The sequence below is a fragment of the Indicator indicator genome, chromosome 8 (assembly GCF_027791375.1).
Source record: "Indicator indicator isolate 239-I01 chromosome 8, UM_Iind_1.1, whole genome shotgun sequence".
NCBI classification, from domain to species: domain Eukaryota; kingdom Metazoa; phylum Chordata; class Aves; order Piciformes; family Indicatoridae; genus Indicator; species Indicator indicator.
This window is the reverse complement of record NC_072017.1, coordinates 18,842,057-18,866,890: the sequence shown is the minus strand read 5'-3', so window position 1 is coordinate 18,866,890 and position 24,834 is coordinate 18,842,057. Positions and strand designations below refer to the sequence as shown.

Here is a 24,834-nt window from a genome sequence, read left to right as displayed (position 1 = left end):
GCTGAAAAAACAATTCCAGTATTAATGAAAGCAAAGACAAACACATATCCCCCATACTGAATAAAAATCATGTATTTTGAAAACATCATTCTAGAAAGACAGTCCTCCTTTTAACCATATTACAGCAAGGAGAGCTGCTCCAAGGGTCTGAAAACACACTGAAAATGTTCCATTATTTTTCTTGGAGAACATGCCCCACAACATGAATTTTTGTCATGACTAAATTCAAAAGAATAGCATGTGAGATTGTAGCCATGCTCTGTAATACTGGTAGGATGTTTACATCCTTATCTTCAGATATTACTGAGAAGGACTACAAAAAACACTGAGAAAACATGGAAGCAAGGTGAAAGAAAATGTTCCCAAATCAAAATAGTCAGAAATACTCTATTTATCTTTCTGTTATTGATTGATTGGTGTTTGATTTTGTTGTTTTATCTCTTGTGAATCTTTTCCAATTTCCAAGCAATTCCTAGGACACTAGTCCACATTTTCATATATTATTTCTCAGTTCACTGAATGCAAGAATTAAATTTGTAAATTTATTGGTTCTGTAAGAACTATGAGAATAGTTTATTAGTAAGAAAACTGACAGTTTTAGAATCCTGCAAAAAAACTCAAAGTGCTTGAAAAATATGCTAGAAATGATCCTCACAGTCCTGAATAGAAAGATTTTCAACCATTTTGTAACTGAAATACTCTAAACGTCAGGCAGCACATGACACACTATTTCAAAATAAACAATGAAATAACATAGACATATTTTAAAGCTAAAATACACACATTCTGAAGGAAAAGAGATGGGATGTGAGCCAAGACACTCCCTCAACCTGCTCCACATGCTTCTTGATGCAGTCCAGCATATGACTGGCTGAGCTGCAAGTGCACAGTTGGCTCATGTCCAGCCTTTCATGAACCAGTACCCTCAACCCCTTCATACGCCAGTCTGTACTGACACTGAGGATTGCCCCAATCCAGGTGCAGGACCTCACACTTGAGAAGTGAACCTCATGAAGTTCAAAAAGACCAAGTTTGTCCAGGTCCCTATGGATGGCATCTTGTCCCTCACACGTGTGAGCCACACCACTCAGCTTGCTGTCATCTGTAAATCTGCTGACAGTGCAGTCAACCACACTGCCTATATCACTGACAGATATTAAACAACACTGATCCCAGTATAGATCCCTGAGGAACGCCACTTATGGCCAGTCTCCATCTGGTCACGGATCCATTGACCACTAGCCTCTGGATGCCACAATTTTTCATCAGCTGAACTAATTTGTTATTGCTCTGCTCCTGTATTACTTGACCTCTTGGCTCTTTATCGGTCATCAGTATCAAAGTTTTTCTGCTTTTCAGTTATGCACACCCAGAGGCCTTCTCCCATCTTTTCAATGTGATGAATGACTGCTTTCACGTCTCAAACTCACTGAGTGCTCAGCAAGTCTGCTGTCCTCTCCCAATACAGTCACCTTTGGCATCTCCTAGACCTGGTTTGCATTCCCTGTTTACTTTCTCTACTCCTATGCTGATGTTACGTGAACAAGTCTGGCAGTGATCCTCATGCCAGACTGAATTATTCCACTATAAACTAGTTATTGCCTTCTTCCAGCTCTACTACCTCAGAGGGTCTGCTCAGGAGACAAACAGATTAATTTGAATAGGGCTAGAAGAGCCACAACTGAATAACATAGACTGCCTTTTTTTTTCTTTTTCTTTGAACTTTGATCCATAGACTACTGATTGTCTGAATGATTTTCAAAAACAGCTTGCAAAACAATGTCAAAGATTTTACTCTGCATAAGGCAAGGAATGAACCTGTTATTTTTATTTACCTCATTCTCTATTTCAAATCTAACCTAATTTTACTGGGCTGTAAACCAGGAAATAATCAAATTTTAAAAAAATAATCCACCTGCCTGACAAAAATAAATGACAATCCTTTCAATTTTTCACTTGAGTTGTAGGTACTGTGGTAAGTGTGTTTTACACTCAATGGGAGTTAAGATCAGCATTTCTCAACCTTTCAAAGCTCCGTGTAGACACCAACACTTATTTCTGGAAGACCTATAAGTCTTCTGAAAGATTATCTATTCATCTACTTATTGACTATCCCTGCCCTGCTTAGACCAAGAATCTAAGAAGATTACAGAACCTGGTGGCAAGGCTAAAGGCTTGTTAACTTAACAACACTGTGGATTTAAAACTGTGTTAAATTAAACAGGTTTTGAAAATGGCTTAACTGCTAGTGCGGGTAAGATTTAAGAGTCTTCTCTCAGATCTGTATCTAGCACATGAAAAAGATGACCATGTGCCACCAGGATGATCAGAGGGCTGGAGCACCTCTCCTATGAGGACAGACTGAAAGAGTTGGGGCTGTTCAGTCTGGAGAAGAGAAGGCTCTGAGGTGACCTTATTGTGGCCTTCCAGTATCTGAAGGGGGCCTACAAGAAAGCTGGGGAGGGACTTTTTAGGATATCAGGTAGTGATAGGACTAGGGGGAATGGAATAAAGCTGGAAGTGGGGAGATTCAGACTGGATGCAAGGAAGAAGTTCTTCACCATGAGAGTGGTGAGACCCTGGAATGGGTTGTCCAGGGAGGTGGCTGGGCCTTCATCTCTGGAGGTGTTTCAGGCCAGGCTGGATGAGGCTCTGGGCAGCCTGATCCAGTGTGAGGTGTCCCTGCCCATGGCAGGGGGGTTGGAACTGGATGATCCTTGTGGTCCCTTCCAACCCTGACTGATTCTATGATTCCATGTGACTGATTCTATGTGAGATAGTAGAGCGCTGACATATACAAACAAGTGAAGGTCCACAAGCATTAATTTTATTTTAGCAAGCTCTCAGCTTCAGAACAAAAGATTCATCTTTACTCAGAGGCACATCACCACAACACACTGAATTCATCTTTACTGGATTTGTTTAAAATAAGCTTGTACAACAGCTATGCCCTATATATGCCAACTCAGATCGTCATCTGATTTTCCTGGAATATTTTTCATCTTAGCACTTTTTAATCACTCAGAAGTTCCTCATTCTTCCTCATAGCTTTATATAAATAAAATGTAGACTATAGCCTAAAGAATTAAAAGAGCATGCTAACACAAAATAATTGAAAATACCAGTTTCAAATTATTCAGTATTGCTCATCTCACTCCTCTATGCAAGCAACACTACATTCCCTTTCCTGAGTTCGGCAGCTTGAAAGTCTGGTAAGAATGAGCACTTTTGTCTTTAATAAGAGCTTTTCAAAAGCTTATCTTGTAAAACTGTGGTTCACACAGGTTAAAATAGTGCTTTTGTTCTTTAAAAACCCTTTAATGAACATTTTTTAAGTTTAGGTGCTGAGAAAAGAAAGTCAGGAGAGGTATTATGCACATCTTTCCTTTATAAAAGGAGAGCAGAGGTACCCCACCTTAATGCAACACTAATGCCATGAAATAAAAATCAGGTTTATTAACAAAAGAATACTAAAGACTGAGGAGTGTATCAGGTGTTATGAAGTTCAACAGAACACCCTCTGATGACTGGCTTATCTTCTGCGCAACACAGGCAGCACTTTTCCACTTCAGAGAGAAGGAGAATCATATCTGTATTAATTTTTAAGCAACACTGAAGTGCTTACTTTACATCAGTTAATTTATGATCAACTGTCCACTTCCCAGCTAGAAACTGTAAAATTACACTTTGCACATTTACAGAAATTAAAAACAATCTGTATTTGATGCTGAAGAATCATGCAAACTTTGAAGACAGAACAAACAGTTAAGCACCATATCAGAACTTTTAGTTAAATTGAAAAAAAAAAACAAAAACAAAAAACCACACACACAAATTTTCACTACATTTTACAAATTACGTAAATCACATGATGAAAGCTTAGCATACCAGCACCATTTCAAACTACTGTGTGAGAGAGACAGTGCATATACATACTCAAGAGAATTTTATTCTCCTTTTTTGGAGAACCAACACATTCTTGCAGGTTGGAGTTTTTATACTCAAGAGTTTAAGTGCTTATATTGCCAAGTAAGACAGGAACAAAGTCCAAGATAAGAAATTACTTAAAATTCTGAAGTGTTAATACTCTTATGCTACAAAAACGCAGCTCTGGATAACAAATCATGTGCTTGAATGCCACAGTCAAGTGAGTATCACAGTCTGAAGTTTCTAAAGTTACAGGGCTAAATTATTTTTGTGGTGCATGGTTCATACGCACCACTGTTGACTTTCATGTATGTAGCAGATTTAAATTATGAGATGCTTTGTCAACACTACGTGTAAAAGAAATGAAGAGCTGAATTTGACTTGTGTGTTTCATTTTCCCCGTCAACTAGGGAATTCAAACCTGGATGTTTCCATTAAACATTGAATGACCTATTAAAGAGATGCATATAAGCAACACTTGTCAAAATTTCAAACACTGGACCCAGTCTTTTTTCTTTGGAGTTATTGTACATATCTCCAGAGCAGCTTTGTGAGCCTCAATTTCCTCATGTTTAATAGGATGCAGGGGAAGAAACAGAATTAACTGTTTGCCTCTGTGGTGACCAAGACCAGCTAGAGGCTTTATGCCCAAACTGCATGGCAGCCTGAGCAGTATTTATAGAATGAGAATAAATGAAAGCAGTTATTCAGACAGTCTTGATGCAGCAAGGCTCTAACTAGGACTAGCTTCACTGTTTAGTCTGACAGTCAGAGGACTGTGCTGTCATTTCTCCCTCTACGCCCAGAAAAGGTAAGAGGTGCAGCAAAGAACACCTGGATATATTATTCTGCCACCTCAGGGCCATTCACTTCCTAAAATTAATTCTGATTTGGTGATGCAAAAATCAAAGCAAGAAAACTGATCTAGGGCAACTGACCCAAGAATTCACTGATTTTCTGAGATGCCTCTTTTTTAGTAGACAGAAAAGCTCATCTAAGAGGAACTGAGATGTAACAGATGCATACTTTTCCTGCATGCATGCAGTAACCAGGTGTACATATAACAGGGCTGACCAGACAATATTTCAGCTTTAATTACTGAGAAATGTTTTTGCCCACACTAAGATGTTCACAGAGGCAATGATTTAAAGCAGAAGAAAAAAAGAAAAAGGTATGTCCAAACCAAAGAAGGTTAAATATTACAGTAATAATAACCTATTAACTTAGCACTCTTCATTCATTTAGCAGATTTAGTCATGAGATGCAAGAGTATCTGTAGTTCAGATACTTCAACAGAACTTTCTCTTTCCTATTGCTTATTTTATGGTACCTATGTTTGACACAAGCAAGTATAAATTGGACACAGAGGGGAAAAAGCCCACATTTTTTCACAGAATCAGTCAGGGTTGGAAGGGACCACAAGGATCATCTAGTTCCAATCCCCCTGCCATGGGCAGGGACACCTCACACTAGATCAGGCTGGCTTGAGCCTCCCTGGACAACCCATTCCAGGCCCTCACCACTCTCATGCTGAAGAACTTCTTCCTCATGTCCAGTCTGAATCTACCCACTTCCAGCTGTTCACAGAAGGCCAACCGGTTTGTCAGGCATGATTTGCCCTTGGTGAAGCCATGCTGACTGTACCCCAATCACCTCTTCACTGTTCTTCTGTCTCAGCAGTGCCTCCAGGAGGATCTGCTCCACGATCTTACCAGGCACAGAGACTGCCGGCCTGTAGTTCCTTGGTTCCTCCTTCTTACCCTTTTCGAAAATGGGAGTAATGTTTCCCCTTGTCCTGTCAGTGGGGACTTCCCCAGACTGCCATGACTTTTGGAATATAATAGAGAGGGGTTTAGCAACCTCCTTTAGCCAGTTCTCTCAGTATGTGTGGGTGTATCCCGCTGGGTCCCATGGACTTGAACACTTTCAGGTTCTTCAGGTGATCACAAACCTGATCTTCACTTATGATGGGCAGTTCTTCCTTCTGGTCCCTGCCATTATCTTCCATGACATCAAGAGTGTGGCTGGAGGCCTTTGCAGTAAAGACTGAGGTAAAGAAGTCATTGAAAACCTCAGCCTTTCCATATCACTTGCGACCATTTCACCTGTTTCCTTTCTGAGGGGGCCCACACCTTCCCTAGTCTTCTTTTTACCATTAATATACCTGTAGAAATCCTTTATGTTCCCTTTGACCTCCCTGGCTAGATTCAATTCAAACTGTGCCTTGGCTTTCCTAACCAGATCTGTTTCTGCTCAGGCAGCTTCCTTATATGCCCCCCATTCTAGCTGTCCTTTCCTCCACTCCTTGTAGAGTTTCCTTTTAAGTGACAGCATGTCCAGCAGCTCCTTGCTCATCCAGGCAGGCCTCCTAGCATTCTTCCCTGCGTTCCTCTTTGTTGGTATACATTGCTCCTGGACACAGAAGAGGTGGTCCTTGAATACTGACCAGCTGTCCTGGGCCCCTCTTCCCTCTAGGGCTTTGTCCCACGACACTTTGGCCAGCAGATCCCTGAAGTGATCAAAGTCTGCATGCCTAAGTCTAGGGTTGTAAGCTTAGAATACGTCTTCCTGGTTGCCTTGAGGATCTTAAATTCAACTGCTTCATGGTCACTGCAGCCAAGGCTGTCCCTGAGCCTCACATTAGTCACCAACCCTTCCCTGTTGGTGAGAACAAGGTCCAGCATAGCACCTTTTGTTGTTGGTTCCTCTACCATTTGGAGGAGGAAGTTGTCTGGTGCCTTGCTGTGTTGTCCATCCAGCAGATGTCAGGGTAGTTGAAATCCCCATGATGACCAGGGCTTGTGACCTGGAAGCTGCTTCTATTTCCCTGTGGAGGGCCTCATCCGCTTGGTTCTGCTGGTCAGGTAGCAGACCCCTACAGTAACATCACCCTCCCCTGTCTTGCCTTTAACTTTAACCCAGACACTCTCAACCAGCTCATCATCCTTCCCCAGGTGAAGCACCATGGATTCCATCTGGTCACTGATATAGAGGGCAAAGCCTCCTTCTCTCCTTCCCTGCCTATCCTTCCTAAAAAGCTTGGACCCATCTATCCCTGCTTTCCAGTCATGGGAATCATCCCACCACGTTTCAGTAATAGCCACTATGTCATGGCATGCCAGCAGAACAGTGGCCCTTAATTCGTTCTGTTTGTTGCCCAAGCTCTGGGCATTTGCATAGAGACACTTCAGCTGTCATCCTCTTGTGCCAATTCCCCTGGATTTCCTCGGAAATTTCTTGGAAGTAGTACACCATGATAAGAGGCAAGAGAATGTCTGAATACAGGACAATAATGGAGCTGAAGTAAAAAAAAAAAAAAAAAAGAAGGCATTAAGCATATGGTAAGGAGAAGGCCAAATGCACTGCAAGGGGAAGTCCACCAAAAGAAAGACAAAACTCAGACATAAGTTTCCAGTTTTATTATCACAGCTGCAGTTTCAGCCTTGCTGTTTTCTACAGTTCCTACCCATGCACTAAACACAGGGGTAAGAAGAGGAAGTACCATGTGAAAATCATTTTGATCAGGTAAATGAGAAGGGAGGAGAAGGATTTCTAGCTGACCCCATCCCAATCAGCCCTTTCAGTTCATCATCCAATACCATACTGGATGTCTGTCAAGTCACTGAAAAAGAGAGATCCATTGCAGAAAGCAAGACACTATTCATACAGAAACATGGCAATAGCACTACTGACTTTGACTTTCCTAACCAGATCCTGGACCACCTATGTAAAGCACATTTTACTGGTATTTGATTTCTGTGGTAATAAGAGAAAAATGAAATATTTTCATTCTCTTAGAGAAAAACTACTGCCCTGCACAAGCCCATTAAAAGTAATGGTTTTAGATTTCCTTTCTGTGCAGAAGTTTGCATTTTAAGGATAATCAAAGCTTTTTCAGTAGAGCAGTAACTTGTAACTCACCAGCCAAACTAAAGGGGACAAAAAAATACACCATTTTATTTCACAAAGATGTTTTTAAACAAATCTACAGAAGTGAAGGAATATTAAGTTGGAAAATGAAGGGGAAAGTTCTCTTTTCCATCTGAAAACAAAGTAATCATATAGCACTAACTTCCACTAACACACACAAAAGAGGTAGCAGAAACAAGATAGAGATTTGAGTATCACACTTAAATACTGTGGATTTGTTATTTTAGTTTTTAAATCAACTTACCTCAAAACCTAACTATTTTCTAAATGAAGGGATTAAACTGATTTTTCATCTTTTTTATCAACCAGATTTATGTTAGCTGGCCGGTTAAAGAACACAATCAAGGTTCAAAGTATGGAATTGAATATTACCAAGACCATACACATTAGATTTTCTTTTTTTATTCTTCTCAAAACACACTCAAATCTCCACACCAGAATGCCACTGAGATGTACACTTCTCTTGCTAAGTAACAGAACACAAGCTTCCACAGATTTTTAAGCACCCAACTTTTTCCTCACTGAGGTATTTAAGCGATTCCCTAGTAAACATCCAGACAAAACTAAATCCTTTTAACAGTGTAATACTAGGCATTGGACTATCTTTGATACAGGAAGTGGATTATCAACAGCTCTGCAGTAATGTGGAAGTCAATGATTTGAAGAGTGAACAACAGTATCTCCTGACCTCAACAGAGACTGTGGATCCATTGTAAAACATCTTATAGATGCATCCAAAATTAAAAAAAAAGTCACTGTCTGCTCTAGAGAGTATACAGTTTAAATAGTGAGTCAAACAAAGGGAGTACTATCAGTCATATCTGCAGATGGGAAATAGAGGCACAATGAGCTTTGAATGACTCTTTGCAAGGTTATAAAGGATGTCTGTGGCAAAGCCAGGAACTGTGCCTGGAAGCTCTCAGTCCTAGCCCAATGCCTTTGGATACTGAGACAATTCTTCCTTTTGCTTTTTCTCCCTCTCTTTACTCAGAGAGGAAACACATTAACACTATGACAGTCTATTTTCCTTTTATATGTATAAACTCCCTTAAGTTTTCTCTCGCTTAATATAAGACACAAAGTGTTACAGAGAAGTAATTAAAATCGTACGAGCCATCTGTAAACATAGAAGTAGGACCTCATATTTCAGACAGGGTAAGAAACAAAAACATGAGCACACGATTTAGAGAGACTTCCCAAAATGTTTTCCAATGATCCCTCCAGAACACAGATAGGCACCTATCTCTGCATTCTTAAACTGAGTTTTCACATATTGAAGTTGTACCTCGACACTCCTTACTTTTAGGGGATGGGATATATGCAGGAATGGAGAATTAAAACCACAAAGACTTCTTTTTTTTTCAAAGGGGAAAGTAGGTTTTGTACAAATTTGTACAAACATAATCCTTAAAATCAGGTATCATCAAGTAACGATTCTCCAGCCTATTATCACAAATACCAATCACAAAAAACTTTTCTTGCATATTTCTGCAACCACTTTTTCCTCCAAGTGGCATACCTGAAACTTTGATCTATTATCACAGCATGAGTCTCTTCCAAGAGGATCTGACCAGCAGATGTTTACTGACAGGACATTTCTGCATACTGTTTTACACTCCTAACTCTTGTTCAGAACCTATTTAAACATCTGTTTGAACATAAATATGCTGCTATGCTTGAAAATTCTGCTATTTAATTTTAATCCTTTATTAAAGTTATTGATCTATGAACTCATATTTTCAGCCTTATTTTCCAATCTAGTAACTTTTCTTTAATGATCAAGTTCTGTCAAAATCTCAGTAGCCCAGCAAGTGCTGTGTATACAACAGAACTCGTTTCAGCTCCTAGCAGGTTTCTGAATCCTGCTAAATAGTCAAACTGTGAGAACTGCCACCTTGAGCTCTCTTTTCTAGGGTGGTTAGCTTAAAACAAAATCAGTTGCTACCAGGATGCATTGAGTCTAACAGACACAGAAGGCTGACCTGCTTAAGTCGTCACAGACCAGAAGGTGGTCTACCATTCCTACTGCCACAAGTTGTATACAGCATTCAAACATGACAGCTGAGAAAGAGAACCTGGCTCCACTTCCTTTTATGGCATCAAAGCTGCTTCAGCAGTTCTCAGGTAAGCCTACTGGATCACAAACGACCACTGCTGTGGCAGTATGGATATGGGAATTTCAAATTTTGCTGTTGCCTTGTGTTACACAAACATGGGAATGGACATTCGGGCTTACACTACAATAAAACACTGCTGAGCATTAGCAGAAACTTCTGTAACAACATCCAGTTTGCAAGTTTTTCTTTCCTCCTCAGTTTAGATGAATTTAATTGCCAACACCTAAATGAGCATTTTCTACTAGCCTGTAATGTTCCTTTATCCTTTCATTTCAAGAAGGCTTCACCAGAGATGATATGACTAGAGGACTCCATTAGCTATCCAGAGTAAAAACCAAGAAAAGAGGGAAAAGTTTTAGCACTTCCCCATGGTCTGCAAGGTCACATTTCTCAGTAAGATTTCCCACTGATGTACAGTATAATATACTCAAATTTCACCATCAATACTTAAACAGCACCAGCATCAATCTATTATGCATGGCCAACTGTTGAGCTATTCACACTCTTTTCTTGAAAAGGAAGATCATTTGAATCCTTCACTTAGTCTGAAATCTCATCACTGTTGTCAGTATTCATTTAATACTATTTTCAGCTGTTCTTTGGACCAAGTATAGGCATAAAGAACTATCTAGACTCTATTCAAGGTTATTCTGAGAAGACAGACCTAAAAATTCAGGAACTTGGGAATACAAAGAAACTAGCATGAGAATTGGTATGTCTGAGGCACACAAAAAATTCAAGGGAAAAGTTAGAGGAGCTCTCCAATATCCATAAGCTTCTGCACAAAGCAACACTTAAGACTCCTGCAATAACCATGCTCCTGTAAAACTACCGTAAGGAACCCATGACAATGCCACAAAGACTTTGTGATAATAAGATAAATAACACGAGCATAAATCTGAAAGTGAGTATCTTCAAGTTTTAATATGCTCTTTTGAAGGAAAAAAGGCTCATGCAGTCCCTCAGCAACCCTCAACTACTTGCTCCTCATGACCAGTCTCAAGCCGATTTGACAGCAAGCTGTGATTCTTAAAGCTCTTCCAAGCTGTCAACCTAGCAGAAGATTTTCACTTTAAAAAAAAAAAAGGATTAAGTTAGCATCCACACCAGAAAGGAAGCTGCAGCAGCATGATTGTAACTATTATTTGTTCTTCCAGGCAAGCTGGCTGCTCAGAGCATTAGGTACAGCACTATGTTTGCCTTTGTCCAACTGGTACTCAGGGAAAGGCACAGAAGGCTTATGCATCAAACCAGCAGGGAACAGAAAGAGGTTAAAGACTTGCAGAGGAAAACTGAAGTTGTTACAGCAGTGAAAGATTATAGAGGTTACAGAAAGAAACAGGGTTATTGCAGTGGGGGAGATACAAGGCACAGGATTTGTTAATCTCACCACCCACCCAGCTTCATTAGTTTTAATACTCAAGGAACCATTTGTTTATTCTCATGTGTCTCCATATACATATAAAGAATGCAATATACATAGTACTGTGCTGTAACAGGGGTGGCAGCTCCACAATCATTGACATAGCTCAGGAAATCACACTGCAATACATGTTGTATTAACCTTTCCTGAAAATTACAGCATCCTCTAAAAGGGCATTTATGAGCTTAGTATTACTTCAGGGTATAAGCAGAATGTTTATGACTTGACAGCCTGCATCCACATTCACTTCATTTAACATAACAGCAACTTTCATTTACTAGTTTCCCTTCAGCAAAATTAGTTTAGGAAATCTGACTCTGCCACTCATCTAAAAACTGATTTTCCTCTCCAATTCCCAGAAAGGAACTGTACTTGCAACTAATTTTATGTTATAGTTAGCAAAACAAATAGGGCATTCACTTCAATACTGTCCATTAAATTGGCATTTTGTTTGTTTCTGGATTTTTTTAAAATACTTTTAATATAGAAAAAAAGTCCTTATCTTCCCTTTATTATCCTTCAGGGTGATCTCATGTTTTCAGAAGTACTGCCTTTCTACTGAAAAAAGCTCTGAACAGAGTGAACAAAACATAAGACTCCCCAACCCCCAAAGGAAATAAAAAACCACAAAAAATGCCTGTGAAACCCCAGAAACAAAGATGCATTCAGACTTACTGTAAAATGTTGACATCTATTACTAATATACACTATCAGTTAATTGCATAACAAACACACAGTCATAGCTTTAATGGCACACGCATATAGTATAACTAATAAACTGAAGCAACATCCCATGTATGTTATCCCTTTCTACCTGGCACAACATCTGGAAATGCATGTGTTGCACAACAGGATATTACAGAACGTTCAAAAAAGAGATGGAATATTCCATATTCAAGTTAATTTTTTTAATAAGGCATTGAGAGACTGAAATGTATATGCAGTACACTGCTGCACCAGAAGCCTTTTTGAAGAAGCAGTCTCTCAAGATACAGTTATTTACAAAGGTCAGTAGAAAAAAAATACATAAACAGGTTATATGGGTAATTTGATTTAATTTGAAGAGCTTTTGCAAATGCAAGGTTATCAGGTAAACATGTTAAAGTTCTGGAGAAGACCAGACTGATTTTGATACTGCTGAAGCTTCTCTGCAGTTGAGGTTTTTTTTGTTTGGTTGGTTTGGTTTTTGTTTTTTAAAGTTTACCTTCTGAAAGAAGAAAGAAAAAGAGAAAACTAATCGCCATTATTTTGTCTTCTCCCTTACTAGTTAACCTCTATACAGAACAAAACTCACTAACAGGAAGTGGCATGATAATTGTTATTTTTGTATCCTAAAGAACCTAATGAGAGCCTCCTCCAAAGAGAGAAATCAATGTAATCTAATGGAAGAACACCTGTATTTCAAATCCTAATGCAAACTTGATAGTTGTTCCTAAGATGTTTTAGAGAGATTCTAATCATGTAAGTACAACTGAGGACAAATCAGTGTAAGGCTTCCTTCACAGGATAAGAAAGCTAAAAAAATAAATCACTCAGCTATATTTGAAAATAAAGACTAGTCTTCCCCTCTCCTTCAAACTCTCTAAGACACTGCTTAAACTTCACAAGAAGAAACCACCTAAACCATTCAGAAACTCCACTTCAAACACATGAACTTTGAATACACAAGCATCACAAAGTGGGTGGAAAGATCTTTCAGAGAAGCTGTTCTGCCTTGTCATTAGAAAAAGCAAAGCAAGGTCAGTCATCTCATAAAATTGTATTTCCTTAGTACAGGCTCTAGAATGGATAATCACACATGAGGCTACTGTGTGTTGACTAAGTTATGACAGAGGCTACAGGTTACACCGATCCTAGGAAAGGAGTATACACAGAAGGCAAGGTCTTTCCATCACAGTGATTTTCCAAAATCATGTATCAAAACACATTGAGGAAAAACTAAAGATGGGGTGAGGACTAAGAGTGCAAATAACTTACGAGACCACAACAATAAATAGATTTCTTTTCAAGGAAAGAAAAGCACAAATGTAGCTTAAAAACCAATGACACAGCTTTCACTGATTTCAACAAGAATGTAACTTCCCTGCTCATTTTCAGCAGGAAATTTACTAGATCAGAATTGTTACAGAAAGCATGAAAGCCAAAATAAAATCTCTATCCTTGCAGCTGAGAAACCAAGAATAATTTCAAGTGTTTCTCACAATGTTTATCTTTAACCATTACTTAAACTTTCCACCTAAATTACCTTGCTCTATTTTACTTCTTTTTAATAAGACAGTTAAGGTATAGAGACATTTTTATTCTCCTTAACAACTGAGAGTTTTAATAAGGAAATATTATGGTACTTGCATAACAGTAAAGCCAATACTGATAAAGACATTGATATGTTTTCTTAGAAATCTACAACAATTCTCCAAAATACGTTGGTTTGCTATATTCCCTATTTGACTGCCGCTATCCTGAAGCAGAGGGCATAAGCAGTTTTGAAAGAGCGCAGGAAAAGATATGATTACAACAAAATACCATCATCACATATACTTACCCTAACAGGAGGGCTCCGTGCTTGCACTCTTTGCTGCTGTCCAACTTGAGAGTTCTGGAGGTCCTTTGATCCACAATTAGTGTTGATGGGAACCCTTAAAGCATTTGTGCTACCAGTTCCACCACCAGCACTGGGCTTTCGAGGCCTCTGTTTGATGCCATCCAGTAGTCTAACAAGCAAAATATTACTGGGAAGTTCATCAACACTGCAATCCACTAAAGTTCTACACTCTGGGCATCGAAGCTCATTTCGAGAGCTCACAATGCCTAGCAGACAGCGTTTACAAAACGTGTGTTGGCAAGGCAAGACTTTTGCAGAAGCATCAAGGCGTTCTAAGCAAACAGGACACTCCAACAGATCCAGCAAAGCTGATTCATCCATTTTCCTTGTATTACTTAACTGAAAATCAAATTCTTGCACAACTTGTGTTTTGAGCATTCCAAGGATATCATGTTACATCCATGCCTCTTCTGATCATTCTCTGAAATTTTTTGAGGGAAAAACATATTAATAAGCCAGAAAAAGAGTCAGCAAGACTATTTCATACGAACATATTCATACCAAAAAAAAAAAAATCTCTGAATTAATTCACTATGTGTTTTCAATGAATGTAAGAAACATCAAAATAGTAATAACTAATGATAGCACTCTCCATTAATGTATCTATTTAGTGAAGTAACTATAATAAATGGTAACACCTGTTTTTAATCCAAGTTCCCATAAATGTTAACCTAAGTGATTCTACTTTTTTTTCAAATTATTCCATAATGGTTATCCCCCTTGTAGCACTATAATAATAAAGCTTAGTTTTCACAGTTCTTGCTTAACACACCTGTATCTCTGAACATCTTTTGTAATTAGCTTTTTTTTTCCACTACGAAAAGACAGCAAAGGGAACTACAGCTGGGTCCAAAACAGCTGAGCATAAACCAACAGGGCATAGCAATGGGAATTAGATTTATGCCAAGACTAAGCCAATAGCAGATTACCTTTCTACCATTTCTCTTAAGAGTAATAGCAGCACACTGGACATGTTAGTTTTGAAAACAGCCTCTAGCTCGCAAGGTTTTAAGCTTACCACAGACATTGACAAGAGGGCTTATTACAGTGTTGCCTTTAAGAAGCGCTTCCAAAACTATCGCGAAGTGATTTACAGCAGGAAGTGCTACTGCCATATCGTTAGGACAACACGAGTGCTGCGTACGCACGAAGAGAGGCAGCGGCAAGCCTTCAGCTTGCCTCAGCGTGTGCCGCGAAGGGCAAGAAAATTCGAGGGAAAAAACTCCACCACCAAAAAGCTCCCTAAAAACCGTCATTCTGCGGAAGTCACACTAGGATGCACAGGGGAAAAAATGGCTTGTTGAGCTCGGCAGTCCTCATTGCTACGCGTCCGCGTACTTGGCGCGGCAAGATAGCCCCGGCCCGCGCCCGGGCCGCTGCCCCAGCGCTTCCCGCGGCGAAAGGGCGGCAGCCCGGCGGGGAGGTCCTGCCCCTCGGGGGCTGCCGAGGACAGGCTCCGAGCGAACTCGAGCGTCTCCACCCAGCCCCAGCCGCCGGCCTGCGGAAGCGATTCGCTCGGCTGCCCCGGCCGCGGACGCTTGTCGAGGCGCCTGTCCCACACCTACCTGCTTTCAGACTCCGCACCTATTCCGATTCCTTTATTTATTTTTATTTACCCGCTCCTCCCGTTAAGTACAAGTCGCGGGTAGCCTGCCCGCGGCAGACGATACGCACCCCTCCGCGGACCCTCAGAGAAGAGACGTGAACGGGTATGGGACGCCCAGGAGGTGCATCCCGCGGCGGGGCGGGAGAAAGGGGCTGGCAGGAGGCAGGCCCAAGGCACAGGGCTGTCACCCCACCCCGCGCCGCTGAAGGGAAGGGGGAGGTCGGGCCTGCGGCCCCTTCGCCGCGCTGAGACAAGCCGCCCCTCAGGGAGCGCGGGAGGGTCCCCAGAGAAGCTAAGCACCTCCCCCCGCGCCGTCCCTCATCCAACTCTCACCCTGTGGAGTCGCAGAAGGTCGGAGGGACTGCGCTGCCCCGCGCTTTGTTTCCGTGAGGATCCGACGCCGGCCCCACCGGTGCCTCTCCCGCCGCGGCAGCGCCAAGACTCACGTCCCCTCCCCGCCCTCCGCGCAGTGCTGACGCGAGGGGCGGCACCGCCCCACCCGGCACCGCCCCGTTGAGGGGACCGCAGAGAAGGTGGCCCCCGACCCGACCGGGCCCAGCACGGCCCGGGCTACCTCCCCTCAGCGGCAGCACCACCCCTCACGAGAGGGGGCGGGCTGCGGGGCCGGGCCATGACGGCCGCAGCTTCTTCCCCACCGCCCCCTCGCCAGGTGCCGTGGGGTGACGGTGGTAGCGGGGAGGGCTTTCTGGGACGGGGCATCTGTCGCCACGCCAGAAGCAGGCGTACCCCGCCAGGAGCAGGCGTACCCCGCCCGGAGCAGGCGTACCCCGCCCGGTCTGTGAGGTGGGGCAGTCCGGGCAGGCAGCTGGGGCTGCCGCCGACAGCGCGAGGGTGGCTGTGGGCAAAGCGGACTGGCGGGCGGATGGATGGTCAGAGAGCTCCTCCGGCTCTCTCCAGTACATCAGGCCTGGAGTGCCAGGCCCCACGGAAGGAGGAGCCGGGAGTGCCGCCGTGCCCAGAGTCTGTAGCCACCCGGCCAAGCAAATGCTCCGCAGGCGGAGCGAGCTTGTAATGGGCGAGGGGTTCTCTCCCGGCGGGGCGCTCGGGTCTGTACGATAGCTGTACGCCCTCTGCTCCCAGCACAGCCTTTCGGTGGGAAGGGATGCGGCCAGGGTTGGGGGCATCGCGGCATTTTCCGCCTCTGTGGGCTGAGGAGTACGGGCAGGAACAAGAGACAAGTAGATACTGTGTCACATCGGGTGCTTTCTCAGGTTCTTGCAGACCCCTCTGTAGTGAAGTCGAATGACAGCATAAGGCATTAATCTGGGGCGTGCGTGTGTCTGTCAGAAGGATGAAGTTATTTGTTAGCGTTGTTCAAATAATCAGCTCAGGTCAGAATGCTCCCAATTGGTGTGTGTCTCTCTTGATTCAGGAGATGAAGTGGTCGCTTTGGTGGAGTTCTATGTGAAATACTTCTCTACAAGGCTGTGGGAATGAAGGAGGAAGTAAACCCTAAGGTGCATACAAATTTGCATTAAAACAAAGGATAAAAAGGATTTTTTTAAATGCATTGTTTTTAATCAGATGAGGCAGCTTGTCTACGGATGGTGGAAAAATCTGGAGAAATGTATTAGCTACAGTTAATTATCTTAGCTGCAAATCAAAAAGGAAGCAATCTGAAAGCTTTTCAAAAGCTTCCTTCTTGTGGGTATAGTTTTGAGCTATTCATGTTTGTTGTCATTCTTCCTGAATTTTGTGTGCACATAAAAAGCCTTTTTTTTCTTTCTTTCTTTTTTCCATGGGTTGTGTAGGTTTGTGTAAAAGTTGATAATGTGAGAGGCTTTTCTTTCTTGCTCTCTGGACTTGTTAGCTTGGTTGTTTTCTAAATTAATGATATTCTGTCATTATTAGCATTTCCAAATAAGTGGTCACATTACATGCATCTCTAATTTTTTTCTTTTTTTTTTAGTAGCATTAGAAATATTGAAAATGTGAAATATCTATGTTTTTTTAAGAAATAAGGTTTCCTCCCCCATGAATTCTGGAGTTTAGGAAAATTGATACAAATGGAGTTCTGTTCTATGTCTGTGCTTCACACATATATAAATAGAAGAGAAGGGTATAAACATCTGACACTTGAAAATATTCCCGTGTCTTGTGTAGCTGCCACTACAGAAACAAGGATAATCAGTACATTTAAAATAGAGACTCGTTTAAACAAAAGTTCAACTCACAACTGGATTTCCCTCTTTGGCCACAGCTTTTCAAAAAGATCTCATCAAGGTTCCATGGTAATAATTTGCTAGTCTTTCCAGCATAGTTTTGTAAGCAACACAATTATTGTTGTCTAAACTTAGTTTACTGCCAAAGGAATGTAAAATATCTATTAAAATGATAGAGGAATTTACAATACAGGTGGTGCACCAGGGAAGCAAGATGAAAGTTCAGGGGAGCAGGATAAAAAGATTAGCCCTTTATTAGGGCTGGGCTTTGATAATGTTTTCTGTAAAGTCTGCAAAATACTAAATATATCTTGGGATACTAGCCAAAGCAGTAAACATTCTGAAGAGTATCAGATAAATATGTTACTTCCTTAGCAGCAGCAGTAGTTAATTTTCAAACAAATATCAGCTGTATAATGTACTGTGGGTGTGCCTGATGATGTACACCACTGCCCTCTTATGGATGAAGTGTTTGACTCCGAGTGGCTGGAATAAGCTGACACCAGAAATAGAATTGCCGTTACACTGAAGTATTTATTCATTCTCATTTCCAGCCACGAGCAGAGAAATGGACACTTTGCATATTTTTACACAAGGAGACTGCCATTCTTGAAACCGTTCCATTCTTGTGTATAGTTCATTAGTTCGTTGCACAGCTTTCACTAAGTAATCAATAAAAGAAGCAATTGCACAGGGCAGACAGGATTTAATGGATATTGAACCCGCAAATTTGAAGGAAGAGGTCCTCCATTTGCTCAAATCCTGTATTTCTCCAATGTATATGTATTAATATTCATGTTTGTGAAAACCCATTTTACATTTTACTGTTTTACAAGGTGGTGTTCTGGTTTTCAGACACTTTTTTTTTTTTTTTTAATCTGGAAGTGGCTGGGTAAAGGAAGAAGCAAAGGGTGATAAGCAGAACAGTAAAAGAAAAAATATCAGTAGCAAGACTGGTGATGCCTGGTTTCTTTCTTCTTTCTGTGTCCAGCATCCCTGGTGCAATAAGCCCAGTATGTCCTCTGTGCTCCTTCTTCCCTTTGGCCAATACCTTCATCTGTGGGCCCACCAACCTAAAGACCATCACCCCATGTCTTCAGACCTCTCTACCAAAGCAATCATACTTAATATTCCTCCCTAAACCCTGCTGCAATCATTCTGGTTTCTATGACATTTCCAAGTATCCTTAGGTTTTCCACTGCCTTTAAAATGCAAGGCTAATTCATAAGTTGGCAGGATAAGCAGAAGAGAGAACTTGACGTTTGCTGCACCCTTTTCTGCAGAGGGGAAATGAAATTTTAGGTCTTTCCTGGATATGACCACCGTTTTCCATAAAACCTAGAGAATCTTAGTATTTGTACAAATATTCTGTCAGGTTTTGCCAGTGAATTATAAATGGCTGGTGAGAAAGGCTGACAGAGCACTCTGTAATTATTTACATCTAGTTCCTAAGGAAATTTAACTAAGAAGTAGTATAAGACATTTCAGAATAGGATTCCAACTGCTAGAGTGGAAATCTTTTGAAACATACAGACATTTGTAAATTAATGCAGAAAAGAGCAACAGCATTAAATGTACTAAAATAGACTAATGCATTGAAAAATAAAACTGGGTCTAATCTCCACTCTAATACTACAAATGTCCCTGTAGATTGTGACCCTGATGGTAGGATAACCCATGTGCCTGAAAAAGTCATGTGAGTGGTCTGTATGTTTATATTTGTAGAGGACAACTGAGTGAGTGCCAAGTAGAGAAATGCTGGCCTGTGAGAATAAACATATGAAGGCATATTTAATTTACTTATGAATTCCATCTTTAAAATCTTGAGATTACTAACAGAAGACTCAAGGGTAATAAGAACCATGTAACAAGAGGTGTTATGTCCTATGAGAAAGAAAATAGAAGATTGTGTCTTGTGGCAGGCATAGTCTGATTCTATATTTTTATTTTTTATTTGTAAATTCAGGAATTAATTTTTACCATTAAGATGATACCTACTGAGAAAAAAATTAAAGATAGATTCTTTGTATTAAACTATTTTGTATCTATGTTTTGGGTTTGTTTGGGTTTTTTGTTTTGGGGTTTTGGTTTTGTGGGGTTTTTTTGTTGGAAAGGATGATGCTTTTCAGTTTGTAATTGTCCACATTAGCCCGTCTTTTCCATTGAGTATAGATCTTTAGCACAGACCTAAAAGTTTAATCTTATTTCCTTGTAAAATGACCCCTGGATATGTAGCAGTGATTTCCTTTCAAAGGTCATGTAAAATTCCCACTATCATTAATTTATTAAGAGATTTCCCACTGACAGCTATGCTGATGTTGCTGTCTTTATACTGGTAAGTGCAGCATGTGTGAAGCATGACCCAACTTTTTTCAGTCTCTGATGGAAAGGAGCATGGATGTTTTTCAATGGCTTTGTTCCTTCATTAAAGAGTTGGGGATTTTTTTGTGTGTGTGATTTTATTTTTTGTGAGTTTAGAGGATTGTGGTTTAGTTTTTGGGTTGGTTGGTTGGTTTTTAAGAGCAAGATGTCTGTGCTGCAGCTAGTGCTAGCTTTACATTGGTTAGCTTGGTTACTGTTAGTGGAATTCTAGCAGCATGGAGCTCAGCATGGTTGACATTGATCCAGACAGTTTGCTGGCAACTTGAGTTTTGTGCTGCCCCTGCTGTGCTTCCTGTGTGGTGAGCTAGTCCTAACTAGACCAGTGACTGTAATACAAAAGTTTCTGCATCCTTCTGGAAGGGTTTCTGCCATTCTAGTATTTGTAAGGAGGTAGGAGAAAAGGGTTGTCATGCTTTCAGTATGTTTTGGCTTCTATTTTTTTATATCTTTATTCTGTATTCTAGGTATCTAGTTTGGGGTATAGATAAAGTTGTCTGTCTGTATCTCACACATGACAAGACAGATGATACTCAATTTTTGTTACTTTTTCATTTCCTGTTTTCTTGAAGAGAATATAATTTGCGTGTTAATGTTGTGAACTAGCTCTCTCTGACAATGTGAAGCAGGAGGTGTAGCTTCACACATGGTGATTCTTTTCTAATAACTTAATTTGTGTTGCAGTGAGGGAATAAGTAACAGAAAAAGTGGCTGTGGCATTAAAGAATAAACATGTTACAAATTCTCACTGTTTGGGTGAGGTCTTTGTTACTTCAAGACTTTTCCACTGGGCTAGTCATAGGAAAATATGGGACTTACAGGTGTCTGTATGATCCACATAGCCCAGCTGCAGCATCCAGTGCTGTACCTTGTAGAAATGCAGTAAGGTGTGTAGGTGGACAAGAACTTGATTTAATGATCATTACACTGATGAGAACATAGTGCCTGCATCTCATTAACCAGCAAGCTTGAAATTGCCCTTACTACAAACAAGGCTAAACCAAAAGCAAAGGAAAATGTTTATTTAACAAAATCAAACTAGATGGCACAGCTGTGAAGATTTGAGAAGTACAGAAATTTAAAGATTTACTCTTAATAAGTTTATTCTAAAATTGAATGATCTTTTTCATCCATGAGTCTGTAGAGTACGTCCTAATGCTCCTCTGCCTCTACAATTAGTGCTGTGTCCACAGGGGAGATTCCTGTGGGGACAGAGCTTGCCAGATCTTTTGTTTACGTTTTTCTAGGTGTCTCTCAATCCTACTTAAATCTACTCTCAGAAAGATTTGTGATTCATGATGTAGTTTTAGAATTGCTGACAGGCCTAGACTTTCTGAAATACTTGCATGCTGTTTTAATAGTTTGCTTTATTGTTAGAACTGTAATCAACTACATCAAGTGATAGTAGGCTGGAGTGACTAAACTCCAGTTTTGTCTTTGAGGAACATTGTGACAAATGTTTGGAGCTTTCAAAACCCAGACCTGTAGAGCCCAAACATTTTTTTTTTTTTTTATGTAATAGCATGATGGATAATCAACATTGACAAAAGTTTACTTAGTCTTCATTACCACACCTCATTACCAAGTCATCTAAAAGAAGCTGAACTTCTGGAAACTGGACACTTGGCATGTATACTATTTGAACAACAAGTATTATGTGGGTGGAGGTGGAACTGTTGAGGAGAAAGAGAAACACTTTTGCACATGGACTGTGCAGTGGGAAGGAAACTGTGGACATTGGGAGAAGTCTGTATCCATCATGTCAGATCTATAGTTCACAGATTCTGTCTTTTGTTGTACTTCTATAAATGCACTACAGCTTCACTCTAAAATCCTGTGAGACAAACAAAGCTAGTCACTAAATTTCATAAATAGGGAAGCACTGTGCTGTGAGACAGACAAAGCTAGTCACTAAATTTCATAAATAGGGAAGCACTGTGCTATTTTATCTAGAGAGGTCCTGTATTTAAGTTAACCCTCACAGAATAAACATCCTTGACCAAAGTCTTGGGAGTCCTATCCTTTGCTCCATTACCGAGAGTTTTCAAATCATCAGCTGTTTGGTATTGGTTTGCTTTTATTTACTCCAAGGGAATTTCTGAATCTTAGCATGACCTCCTCCACTGCCCAGGATTGGTGCGGGACACCCAGTCATGACATATGGTGAGTCCTTGCAGTTCATCCTACTGTCTAAATCAGGAAATCACCTTGAAAATCACCATACTGCCTTCACCTAGATCTCCTCAGCAGTGGGAGTCAGTTTGGATTTTGTCCCTCAACAGAATCTGAATGTAGCTGTGCCACGTTCCTGGGTTTAGGAGCAGGAACTGATAAGGCACTCCAGGATAAATAAGTGACATCTTTCCATAGGAAGCTCATGTGGGTTTAGAGCAAAATCTACAAGAACTTACTTGCTTGTTTAAGTTCTAAACAAAGCTGGTTTAGAATTTTGAGCACTGTAGCAGTTTGATAATATGCCAAAACAACAAAAAACACACTTGTCATGTTAGTTCTTAAAAGCATGCTCAGCTAGTTTTTCAAAGAGTTTTCTTTCCTTTAAATAGCATTCTCCTACTAAAACTGCCTGCTGGGCAGACCTGTCTTGACAGACGAGTAGAATTATCAGCATGTTTACTTTTCAAACATCTGTGCCACACTTAAACAGTTCTGCTGTGGTATCCAAAATGAATGAGTGATAAGATACGTTTTGTAAGACTTTGTATACTAGAATATAAAAAATTAAAATGTGTTACAGCATTTAAAGTGCGCTAACATTTTCATTCCACACTAGACAAAGCAGTGTCCTTATGTCAAAGTAAACTTTTCTTTGACTGCTATTAGGAAAGTAGAAGCTGCTACTAGGAAAGTAGAAGCTATTGCTTTCCCAATAGCACAAGTTTTACTTCTTACATTGTCTGAAAGGTACAGAAGCTCCAGTTATCTGCACTTTCTAGTACACTTAACAAAAGGATACAAGCAGAGGTTTGGATGTGATCAGTGTACCGCCAGTACACTAGTGAACAGTGTACTGTTGGTTTTGTCTGCCATATCATAGAAGCAAAAAGCAATCATTTCCAACACAGTTTAACTCTGAAGGAAAGATCTGAATTAAATTTACGTGAAAGGGAATAAAGGGACAAGTTCCCCAATGGTTTTTTTGTTTGTTTATTTTGTGGGCTTTTTTTGAAGCACTATCCTTCTGCTACCAGAGTTCCTTATCAATAGACAAAAATAGGAAAAAAAAAACTCTAATAAAACTTTCCTTGCTCAAAATAAGATTAAGAAAGGGAGAGAAATTTATAGAGTATTCATAGTACTTCAGTGGATTTCTTTTATAAAGCTTGAGACTTGGCTTTTAAGTCAATTAAGACATTGAGATGCAAGATAAATTCTCTGTGGCTGCTAGTGCTACTTGGCTGTATAATCACTCTGGGATTGCCAAAGACTTTTGGTTTGGTTTTTTTTTTTTTTTTTGGTAGATTTGTGTCACTTTCACTCCCACACATCTGGCAAGAGACCTCTGCACTGGTTTAGTTGCAAATCTTATCTCATAGATCATTACTAGCAATAAATCCCAGCCTTTGTGCTTACTCATATTGTCCCACAGCCTGAAGTCACTGATTTTGTGGAACTGGGAATTCAGGATGTAAAATATTTATTCACCAACACAACACCAAAACAACAACAAAAAATAAACCACCAACCCATCTCAAAACCACCCCTCTAGCTCTTTCCTTGTGAAGCCAGCTCTGAAAATGTTAATCATGTCCAACTAACTCCCTGAGCCAAGGAAAACAGGCAGCTGGATTCCATCCCTTTAGCTAAGAATCAGCCCTTAAATATCTCTTCAATATATGATTTATATAGTCAAACCCATTTTCAAGTAATGTTTTCCCATGTGTCCCAGAAAACGTGAACTGCAACTCCCTGCGTGTTGGATATAGTGTTGACAATTGTTAAGTGTGCCAAAAACCTCTTCACAAGCATCACAATCAAGCGCTGATAATGCAATGCTAGCACCACTCTAAGGTCACACCCACACGGAAAAAAGGATGTATTTTTAATCTGTGTCGTAGTTCTTAAATAGAGCTAAGGCAGCTGTGCTCAAAACAGTTGTTGGCAAGTGGTCTGTGCAAGATATTCTCCTAAGTGTGAAAATATGGTGCTTTTTGTGCTGTTCCTTTTCCATGTGATGGGGAGCAAAAAGTTATCCCATGCATTGATGACTGCGACTGGCAATGAAAAAAAATGGAAAGAGAAGGCAAGCCAAAATAGGGGAGATAATGACTGGCATAGATGCAGTTAGCTCTGCAGAGTAAATGAAATAATTTTCTAGGGAAAAGTAAAGGGACAATTTCCAGAACTAAACCATAGATCTCCAGTTTGGCAGCCTGTCTCCTGGAATACTGTTCATGAGTTGAGGGTGAAAGTTAGTAATGACTAGCAAGTATGGTTGGGTAACAGATGCATTATCTAGGTGTGAGGAGAAATGGCATGGAGATGCATGAGATGCAGTGTACTCCATTCCTGATCATCAGGTTTTGAAGGAAAAATTGGCAGCTGGCAGGTAATAAAGCCAGTATATTTCCCAAGAGTTCCAACAATCATTCTTGAGTAACTTACCCCAGCAAAAACACAGCAAAATAAACAATTGGGGTATAACAAAC

At 40.5% G+C, this 24,834-nt stretch overlaps 1 protein-coding gene across 1 annotated transcript in view; it reads right to left on the bottom strand.

Annotated features, from left to right (window-relative positions):
- Positions 1-14,320, bottom strand: part of SH3RF1 (SH3 domain containing ring finger 1) — an 81,125-nt gene extending 66,805 nt beyond the window's left edge. The window contains exon 1 of the mRNA XM_054383094.1: positions 13,940-14,320. Coding sequence (XP_054239069.1) covers positions 13,940-14,320 — 381 coding nt within the window. The remainder of the gene's footprint in view (positions 1-13,939) is intronic.
- Positions 14,321-24,834: the final 10,514 nt, after the last annotated feature.